At 39.6% G+C, this 10825-nt stretch overlaps 1 protein-coding gene across 1 annotated transcript; it reads right to left on the bottom strand.

Moving 5' to 3' along the window:
* Positions 1 to 9230: 9230 nt before the first annotated feature.
* MYCTH_2310985 (uncharacterized protein) lies at positions 9231 to 10032 on the bottom strand. The gene is made up of 3 exons (XM_003666318.1): positions 10009 to 10032; positions 9841 to 9918; positions 9231 to 9714 (listed from the first exon to the last, which is right to left on the bottom strand). The coding sequence occupies exon 3, from the start codon at positions 9701 to 9703 to the stop codon at positions 9425 to 9427; it is 279 nt and encodes a 92-aa protein (XP_003666366.1). The 5' UTR covers positions 9704 to 9714; positions 9841 to 9918; positions 10009 to 10032; the 3' UTR covers positions 9231 to 9424.
* Positions 10033 to 10825: the final 793 nt, after the last annotated feature.

Raw genomic sequence — 10825 nt, 5'->3', positions numbered from 1 at the left:
TCTAATATAGTTCTTACTTCTAATAGTAATAGTAAAATAAGCGCCTAGTCTAAAAGCTAGGGAAGACACTTAATAAAGTAGTTTACAAGTCCTTTTAATATATACTTATTAAGATTCCATAACTCTAGGTAATCTTCGTCAATTAGGTAGTCATTAAAGTTTTATATATAAGCTAAATACTAGTTAGCATCCTTAAGAGATGCTACTAGCTTAAGGATTCGAAGTTCTATTAGAGTAAGCCTCTAAACCTAACGTTAGTAGGCGTTTCTAACGACGAAGTAATAGGTCTAACGCGCTTATTATAGTTTAGGCTCGTTTATCGGATCTTGACAGAGTTATTATTGCCGTCGTATCTAACCATTTAGGCGTCTACCTAAGTAGAGGGATATAGTCGCTTGCCTAGGTAAATGGTTTCTTATAGTGTTCGAACGCTCGTAATTAGTAATAAGATCGTAGATTCGAACTAGTAATAGGTACTACTTACTATAGCTTAGTAGCTATAATTAGTATAGCTTAGATAGGCTATAAAGGTATAATACTATAGTAGTATTCATGCCATAGGTAGTACTCCTAGATATTACGATTTGGCTACATAAGGCGACCTAGCAAGGCACATAGGACCAATTAGGAACTACAAGACCCAAGGACCAATCAGGAAGTGATCGCAGTGATCGTACTTCGATCAAGATAAGCACTTAGGTAATGATCGCAGGATCGTAGCAGCAATCGCACGATCAAGACTCAAGGAAGAAGGACAGGGAATTATATATAGTCACTCGTTCCACCAGACTCTGGCAAACTCTAGGAGTTTACCAGTAGTAATAATTATAATCACAGTACTTATACCAAGTATTGCTAATTACTATAAGAGACAACTCTAAGTGTTGTTATAAACCCTTTAGCTTTACTAAATCCCTTAGACAACCTGCCTACCTGTCTTACTTAACCTACCTTTGTCTAAACCCTTTTAGAAGAAGTCTAAGTTAGGTTTGTTACACGTTATTACCACTCCCTTTGTTCTGTTATAGTTTAGAATAGAGGTAACTTCGACCTTAATACTAATATGGCTACTAACGTTATGGCCGAATAACTGCTTACCTAGCTTAGATAACTCTAGTAACGGATCTAGGAGTTAGACTAGAGAGACAAGGCCACTTAAGCTCGAATTAAGGAACTTGAGAATGGTGAAAAGTACTTATAGAAATTGATTAACAAGGCCTATGCCAAAATCGAGACACTCGAGACCGTTAAAGCAAGCTATATTAAGATTAAACTACCTGGCAAATACGGAGGAACTAAGGAAGATCTCGTAGGATTCCTAACTAACCTCCGATCTTACTTTTGGCTTAATAACGACAAGTTTCTAGATGAAAAAGCTAAAGTCCTTTATATAGCTATAAGACTAGAGGGCAAGGTACTTAGATGGTTTAAGCCTATATAGAATGACTATCTTACTAAGGAAGACAAAGACGACCGAGACGTGTTTATATAGGTAGTCTTCTAATCTTATGACCGCTTTGAAGAAGAGCTTTAGAAGGTTTTTAGCGACAAAGACAAGAAAATTCATATATAAGAAAGACTTGCTAATCTCTAATAGACTAAGTTAGTAGCCTCTTACGCTATATAGTTTAGATAGGACATGTTTAAGTCCTAACTTAACAATAAGGTATTAATGTAATTGTTCTATAATAGCCTAAAGGAAAAGGTCAAAGACAAGCTATATAAGTATAATTAGCCTAAGACTTTAGACAAATATATTATATAGGCCATCAGAATTGATAATTAGCTCTATATATAAGAGTAGTAGAAACGAGGTCAAACGAATGGAACTATAGTCAAGGCTAACGACAAGAAAAAGCGAACGTACGTCAGTACTTCGTATAGGACGTACCCTAGAGCTATAGATATAGATATAGTGTAGAAGTAGGACCGGAAGAAGACGACCAAAGACAAGTCTAATGTTACCTACTATAACTGCGGAAAGAAAGGGCACTATAAGTAAGAATGTCAAAGCCTAAAGGAAGAGTAGAAGCTAGTCCCTGGAAAAGAAATCGCGGATATTGACAAAACTACTAAGAATGTCACCAAAATAGTAGCTATAAGCTACGAAGACGAGGATAGCAACACGGACAGTTTCAGACATAACGGCAATGACAGACAAGTAGGAGAATACGTACCACCAATTTCGACTCTCCTAGCCTTGAGACAGTAGGGTTTCACGATCACGTAAAGGTAGGATGGATCGTGGACGACCGACACCTAAGGAACCGAAAGACCCGGACCTAATGTTCTATTCCTCTAGAAACGAATCAAAGGATACCGTAACGAAGTTTTCCGGCTTAATATAGAATTATACAAATAGGATAAACGTTTGACTTAACTTGCCTAGTAAAGCAATAAGATAAGGGATAAGACAAGGGAACTCTAACGTATCGTAGAAACCATCAAAGGAGAACAGCTTATAGTATATAATAGACCTAATAGCTACGCCAAGTACCTTGATAATTAGCAACTTAGTAACAACGTACAGAACCTAGAATACCAGTTTATATATACAAACTATAGAAAAGACGAGCATACGTAGGAAAGCTACTAGAAGAAGCACTCTTACCTTAGCATTAGAGTACCTATAGTCTACATACAGTGGGAAGGATTTAGGAGAGAATTCTAATACCTCCTAGGCAACGCTATACAACTATACCCTCGACACGAGGCATATACGCAAGTGCCCTAGTTCTAGTATATAGCATACGAATGCCGATATTACTTTCGCGACAAATTCGAAAACAATCACTAGCCGACCTGACAAGGAAATGAGGATAGGAGCTTATACCCTATAGAGTAGGTCTATGATATAGGAAACAGAGCGGCCGAATTGCTCTAGAAGATTAAAGACTAGAGTCTAGAAGGCATTACGATAGTTCTAAAACGGGCCTAGCCTAGGTACTATGGAATAGGACGAGACATATAGGACTTATGCTAGAGTAACGATTACCTTTACCACGTAGACGAAAAGAAGTTGCGAGTTTAGGAGCTTTAGATAAAGCTATAGTATATACAATAGAAAGTAGAACGGACCTAATAGTAGGAAGCTATAAGCACCTAATGGCTTATGGAAATGAGTATAATAGATAAAGCTGCTATTAGCTAAACGACTAAAGAGGTTAGCACTGACCTGGGAAACGGGTTAGGGCCCTTCGAGGGGCCTGAAAACCATTAACGACCGTATAGCGACGAGTAGTAGCATAGTATAAGAGGAACTGCCACAAGAGACTACTATATCGAGACCTCCTGGTAGAAATATAGGAAATCGCTATAATCTTTAGATGACGATGGCACGATAAGCGACTATAGATAATAGTATAATGGGAATAGTACGAAATGCTTATACTAGTAGATAGTAGAGCAGAGATGAACCTGATTTCGCTAACGCTTGTAAACTAGCTACAGATACCCTAGAGAATGAAGTAGAAGCATAGCATAGTTAAAGGACTATTTCCGACGTAATAGGTATATAAGGAGACCAAACCGATCGATATCACTATAGCAGGGAAGACTATAGTAGTTATATTTAGTATTATAGATATAGGCGACGACAAAGATATAATACTAGGGTTACTATAGCATGAAGATTATAACCCGGACATTAACTAGAAGAATGGTAGCTACCTATAACCCCAAATGGAGTCGTATTCGACTAGCGAGATAAGGAGCGCGCAAGGATCGCAAGAGGACGATACTCGAGGAAAGGCATGTCCTACGGATCTACTATAAGAGACAGGTAGTAGTAGATAGACTACTACAGACTCTAGAAGAAGCGGCAAAACGACACCGACGCTACAATAGGAGGAACGAGCTAAACCGTTAATAGTTGTTCTCTCCGTTAATAAGTGTAGAGCATTGTAACTAGAGTAGTAGGTCGAGATAGGAGAAATCGCTAGCATCGCTATAGACGGAACTAAGTTTGTATACTATTAGAAAACCGAGAGACGAGACAAGACTAGGGAAGTACCGAAGGAATACGAAGGATACCTAGCATTCGAACCGAAACATCTAGAAGGGCTACTAGAACACGGCCTATAGGATTACAAGATCAAGCTTAAGGAAGGAGCACGACTAAAGTTCTTTAAGATTTACTATATAAGCTAGATATAGAACGAAGAACTTAAGTAATACTTGGAGGAGAACCTTCAAAGAGGATATATCTGCCTATTAACATTGCTAGTAGGCTACCTAATCCTATTTGTGCTAAAGAAAGATAGAAAGCTATAGTTATATATCGACTATTAGTAACTTAACAAACAGACTATAAAAAACTAATACCTATTACTACTAATCTTATAGCTCTAAGATTAGTTAGTAGGAGCCTAATATTTTACATGTCTTGACTTACTATCGGCCTATAACTATATATAGATCAAAGAAGGCAACGAGTAGAAAACGGCCTTTAGGACACCCTATAGCCATTATAAGTACCTTGTCATGCCATTCAGACTTACAAAGGCACCGGTAACATTCTAAGCCCTGATTAATCAAGCTATCTAACCCTTTCTTGACAAATTTACGGTATATTATCTCGACGATATACTTATCTTCTCTAAGACAATAGACAAACACCAGAAGTATATAAGAGTAGTGCTAGACGCGCTACATATATACAAGCTATTAGTTAACAAGGAAAAGAGCGAATTCCATATTAGGAAAACGGTGTTTTTAGGGTATAAAATATCCCTAGGACAAATCTAGATAGAACTCTCAAAGGTTAAAGCTATTAAGAATTGGCTACGGCCGACGTTAGTTATGGAAGTACAAAGCTTCATCAGATTTACAAACTTCTACTAAATGTTCATTAGGAACTTTAGAGCGATCATATGACCTTTATACGAACTTACTAAGAAGAATGCTAAATTCTAATGGGAAGGACAATATAAGTAAACATTTATATAGATCTGCGACGCTATCACTAAAGACCTAGTACTAGTACTACTAGACCCTAAGAGGCCATTCGAGGTAGAAACAGACGCTTCAGACTACACCATTAAAGGATAGTTAGGATAACGAGATAGACAAAGAAAGCTATATCCTATAGCCTTCTTTTTAAAGAAGCTCGACGGACCATGTCTTAATTATCTAATCTATAACAAGGAACTACTTACGATTATTAAAGCTTTTAAGGAATGGCGACTATACCTTAGTAGTATAATTAAACCAGTATAAGTATATATAGATTACAAGAATTTACGATACTTTACGATGACAAAGGAACTTAACAGACGACAAATACGATAGGCAGAATTCCTTGTAGAATTTAACTTTAAGATCCGCTATAAGAAGGGCAAAGAAAATATATAAGCAGACATCTTAAGCCGACAAACGGATTATATAAAAGGACGAACGGAAATAACACTACTATTATTTAAGGAACAAGTAGACAAAACGCTATATTATGAAACGTAGATACCTGTGAAAGATAATCTACTTAACTTATTCCTAGAATGTTATATAATCTTTTAAGAAGAAAGGATTAACGAGACATAGTATCAAGTAATACCTAGACTACTAGTACCTAACGGAGTAGAAGAAAGAGATAGGAAACTCTAGTACCGAGGCAAAGTATATATTTATAATAGGGATCAATAGCTATAAATGATTCGAGAACTCCATAAGTCGAAACTCGGAGGATATAAAGGAGTTACGAAAACTATCGTACAAGTCAAGAAATACTATAACTTTCTATAGTTAACTGTACGAGTCAAGGAAGTTATATAAAGCTACGACATCTGTAACCAAAGCAAAACGGCATGATATAAGCCGTATAGGCTACTTTAGCCACTGCTAACACCTGACAAACCATAGAGTTTAATCACGATAGACTTTATTACGAAGCTGCTAGAATCTAAGGACATAGCCATAGGAGTGGTCTACGATAGTATCCTTACTATAGTAGATTACCTAACTAAATAGGTATACTTCTTTCCCTATAAGGAGTCCTAGATAGCAGAACAGTTAGTAGACGTGATCTATTAGCAAGTTACATTAGTGTACGCTTGGCCGCAAGAATAGATCACCGATAGAGACACCAAATTCGCATCGAAATTCTGGCAAGCGTTAATACAACAATTAGGCATTAATAGCAAATTGTCAACAGTATATCACCTATAGACCGACAGACAAACAGAGTAATTAAACCAAATCGTCAAATAGTATCTCCATTCTTATATTAACTACTAATAAGATAACTAGGTCATGCTATTGCCAATAGTATAGCTCGCTTATAATATAATGCTAATAGAAACGACCAAGGTTATACTATTCTTCGCGAACTACAGATATAAAGCAGACCTTAGACAAGGACTAGAGATCACAGTACCAAGAGCAGTAGTCAAAGTAAAACAAATGTACGCACTATATAAAAAGCTTAAAAAGGAACTTAAGTTTGTCAAAACGAGGATGAAGAACTACTATGACAAACATAGGCTCGAGGGACCTTACCTAGAGAGGGGAGACAAAGTTTACCTAATCTTATAATACCTATAAACCAAACGACTAAGCGAGAAGCTAGACTTCAAAAAATTAGGACTATTTATTATTAAAGAGTAAATCTTAACATCTAACTATCGACTATTGTTACTATTATCTATATAACTATAGATAGACGTTTTTTATATTTTACTCTTAGAGCTAGTACTAAAGAACGCTAAAGTCATTATAAATATCGAAGTAAAAGATAAAGAGGAAGAATAGGACGTTAAAGAAATCTTAGATTTACAAGTTATTAATGGAGAACTGTAATATCTGGTTAAATGGCTTGATTTTGGACTAGAAGATAACTTATAGGAACCCGTTAAGAACCTAAATTACCCTAAGAAACTTTAGCAGTTTTACCAAAGGAACCCTAATTAACCGAAAGCGACAGACTAGAAATTAACCCGAAATCGGCTAGTAAGGATAGATCTAAAGGAACTTCAGGATATATAATATCCTAAAGCTGCCCGAAATCAGCAGATAAATAAGATAGGGTCGAAGAAAACGTAGTAACCCTAGAAGTTTCCACTGCCGCTACCGCCTTAGCCTCCTTACGCTCTACTCGTTCCAACTCCTCTACACTGTCAATACCCTAAGCAATAGCCCTTATCATCTTCTTAAACCATATCTGCTTTTGTTTCCGAAGACAAAGGACTTGCTCCTTAGCAGCTATAAGTTTATCCTTAAGTTTCTAATGCTAAGCCATGATAGAACGAAGCTAAGCAGGGGAAACGCTAAGAACGTTATAATTTAAGCGTTTATTATAGACGTACTCTATATATTAAGAAGAGTCGGCTTTCGAGACCTTATATAAACTGAGGCCTTTAGACTTATACGGCAAACAAGGATATATCGTTAAAAGGCTATCTAAAGAAAGAATCACCGTAAGAAGGTAATTAGTACGAAGAGTCGATGTAGCAGGTTTAGATTTCGACTTCTTTCTCATATGATTAGCCATCTCGATAACATCGTAGAAGGTAAAGGAAGGAAGAAACTAGGAAATGCAATTATATATAGATAGGGGATATTAGCGCTATTTAAAACAGACTAGAGTCTTTCAAGGACAAAAGACCTAAAGGAGGGGCATTATATTACGATTTAGCTATATAAGGTAACCTAGCAAGGCATATAGGACTAATTAGGAACTACAAGACCTAAGGACTAATTAGGAAGTGATCGCAGTAATCGCACTTCAATCAAGATAAGCACTTAGGTAACGATTACAGGATTATAGTAGCAATCGCACGATTAAGACTCAAGGAAGAAGGACAGGGAATTATATATAGTCACTCGTTCCACCGGACTCTAGCGAACTCTAGGAGTTTACCAGTAGTAACAATCACAATCACAGTACTTATACCAAGCATTGCTGATTACTGTGAGAGACAACTCTAAGTGTTGTTATGAATCCTTTGGCTTCACTGAATCCCTTAGACGACCTGCCTACCTGTCCCGCTTAACCTACCTTCGTCTGAACCCTTTTAGAAGAAGTCTGAGTTGGGTTCGTCATACTAGACTAACTATTATAGTCTATAGAAGTAGGTAATAAAAGCGTTAATTGTTCTAAGTGCTAGAGGCACTTTGTAACGAACCTAACTTAGACTTCTTCTGAAAGGGTCTAGATAGAGGTAGGTAAAGTAGACAAGGGTGTAGGTCGTCTAAGGGATTCGGTGAAGCCAAAGGGTTCATAACAACACTAGAGTTGTCTCTTACAGTAGTCGGCAATGCTTAGTATAAGTACTATGATTATGATTATTACCACTGGTAAACTTCAGAGTCCACCATAACAAGTGACTATCTATATGTATATATAATCCCAGTGATCACTCGTGATCACGGTGATTGTGAGTGATCGCATGGTGATGATCACCCTGATCACTGGTGAGCGTAGTGATCACTGTGCTTCCCCATGTTGTGATTGGTCCTTTCGTTCCTTTGGCTTGATTGGCCCGTCTGTGCCGGTGGCTCAGGTGGCATCTGCATGCATATTTCCGTGACACACTTAGAGAAGCTGTCTAAATATATGTTAACCCTGGCTTGTTATCCCTATTGGTAGGTCAGTCAGATCTGACCTACTGGCAGTCATATACTATAACAAACAGTTATATTTGTCCATTCCCTCTCGAGGGCAGTAAATAGCTAGTTCCGGACATTTGCTCATTCTCAATAGAAGCCATTGTTGTTAAACATATTACCCCTTCGGTATAACGCTAGACTGGTAGGAGGGCTACCCCTGTTTCTGAGATGCATTTGATGAACGAGATCTACGCGCGTAAAACCGGCCGTTTCGTTTGAGTGTTTGCGGAGCTGGGAGTTTCTAACCACTCGATCCTTGATACCTAGATTCAAGGCTCCCTATAGACCCTTATTAATCCAAAACTCCATTTGTTGGCCGGATAAATGGCTATGGTGGCCAGGGTCATGAGGTATCACAACCGAAGCCAATACAACTTAGGTAGGGACCTAATTAGGTAATTTGTAGCTTTGTTCATATGGGCCAATTCAATGGTCTAGTCCTTTGGGCCCGAAAGGATGGTTAAGACTGTTGAACTGGTTTACCCAACTCTTGAAAGCCGTATAGGTAGGTAGGGTGATTCGCCTGCATAGAGATCCCTGGCTGCGAGCGACTGGGTTTGACTCCGGGGTAGTAGGTGACTGACTAAGTCTTGCCCAGTAAATTTCAACGGTGGAAGGAAAGAGGGATACGAGATGGAGATGAGTGAATAACTCATTAGCCAGCGACATACAGAAGATCGTTACCGAGCGAGCAAGGGTAGCGCCAGTATGTGGCCCAATTTCTCCAGCCAAACCCGTTCCAGAGGACTCCACCTCTCGCCAACCAGTGGACTAGCCGAACACTCAAGCTCTTCAGACGCTTCTATCAGCTAGACGGCTACGCTCACTGGTTTTGAATATCGTAGCAAGCGCCCTTGTTCTTAGCGTGGCAGCAGTCGTAGAAGCCGCCGGTTTCCCAAAACTTTTTAACCGTGTCGCCACTCGTCCGCCAGCGCTTGCGGTTGGAGTCGTAGTAGTCGTAGCCGAGTTTTTTGCCGCAATCGTAGGTTGGGCCCACGCCAGGCGCATTGTCGCACTTGCCGTTGCCAGTGCACCAGTAGAAGACCTCGGCGTTGGCCATGGAGGCCATGAGGAGGGTTACGGCTGTGGTGAGGAGCTTCATTTTCGCCTTCCCTGGAATAAAGTAGAAATAATGTTAGTAGAGTGACAATTTATTGAAATCAGAATGTGGCTAGAGTAGAAAACCTCGGAGGAAAAAGGGAGGAAGAGAAATGGCGGACAAGAGGCGACTGAACTTGCTTTCGAGACTTAAAGTCCGAGAATAGCCTTGTAATAATTATAGGAGGATGTTGGATAATCGGGGCGAAGCACAGGCGTCTAGAAGCGGCCAGTTAGAGACAGCTGTGCGGTCATGGAAGTTCGCGGTGACACGGTTCTGGAGAGCACGAGGTGAGGGATTAGACTCACCTTTTCACGAAACCAAGAGCTTTGTGATTGATGTATTAGAGGCCTGGTGATCAATTCCCAATCCTCGTCTGGTGGTGGACGGCTTGGGTTTATATGCTTGACCAAATGCCCCAACTCCAGTCACTCGACTGAGAACCTAGGTGGTAACCAAGTGGTGTCTTGATGCGGTCGTTGGTCACACTCTGTCAGCGTTCAACTTCAACTTCGCGCTAATGCCTCCAGATGTAACTCGCTGGCGCACTAAGCTCCGGCCGGATGATAGGATAGCGACTCGAATGATCAGATGGAGGTCCTGCTTATTACCTACAGAAAACCGCCGGGGCTCTCTCACAGCTTTCATTCTCCAATATCTCGGATAGGGTGGATTCACGAAGTCAGATGAGTGCCAAGTTTGATGTTAGGTGGTGTAGTTTTGCTACTCCGTACCCACGAGTAAGCCGGGAGGACTAGCGCACCGAATTTCCACCTAGTCCCATCTAAAATGTGAGTCTGTACGTAGTCTGTGATACTTCAGAGTCGCATTTGCTTCATTTAGTTTATTTGTAGGATCCTGGGGTCACATTGCTACATGCCGAGCATCTGGGTAGAGTTTGCACAAAGAGGTAACTCAGGCGCCTAGATGTGGTCAGACGGGGTAATTAAGAGTGCGACGACGACCAACATGTCGAGTAGAATAGGGTTACGATATATCTCTAGAGAGGAATATGACATGACAAAAGTTATCTATCAAGTGACAAAGAGATTGTAGTTTAACAGCAAGATAGAGAGGACTTCATCAACGTTGTTGTTTGGCGGCCGGGTAATCACGGCCCGACCC

The sequence above is a fragment of the Thermothelomyces thermophilus genome, chromosome 6, assembly GCF_000226095.1.
Source record: "Thermothelomyces thermophilus ATCC 42464 chromosome 6, complete sequence".
In the NCBI taxonomy this organism is placed as follows: Eukaryota; Fungi; Ascomycota; class Sordariomycetes; order Sordariales; family Chaetomiaceae; genus Thermothelomyces; species Thermothelomyces thermophilus.
The sequence above is the reverse complement of the archived record's forward strand: the minus strand, read 5'-3'. Positions and strand labels throughout refer to the sequence as shown.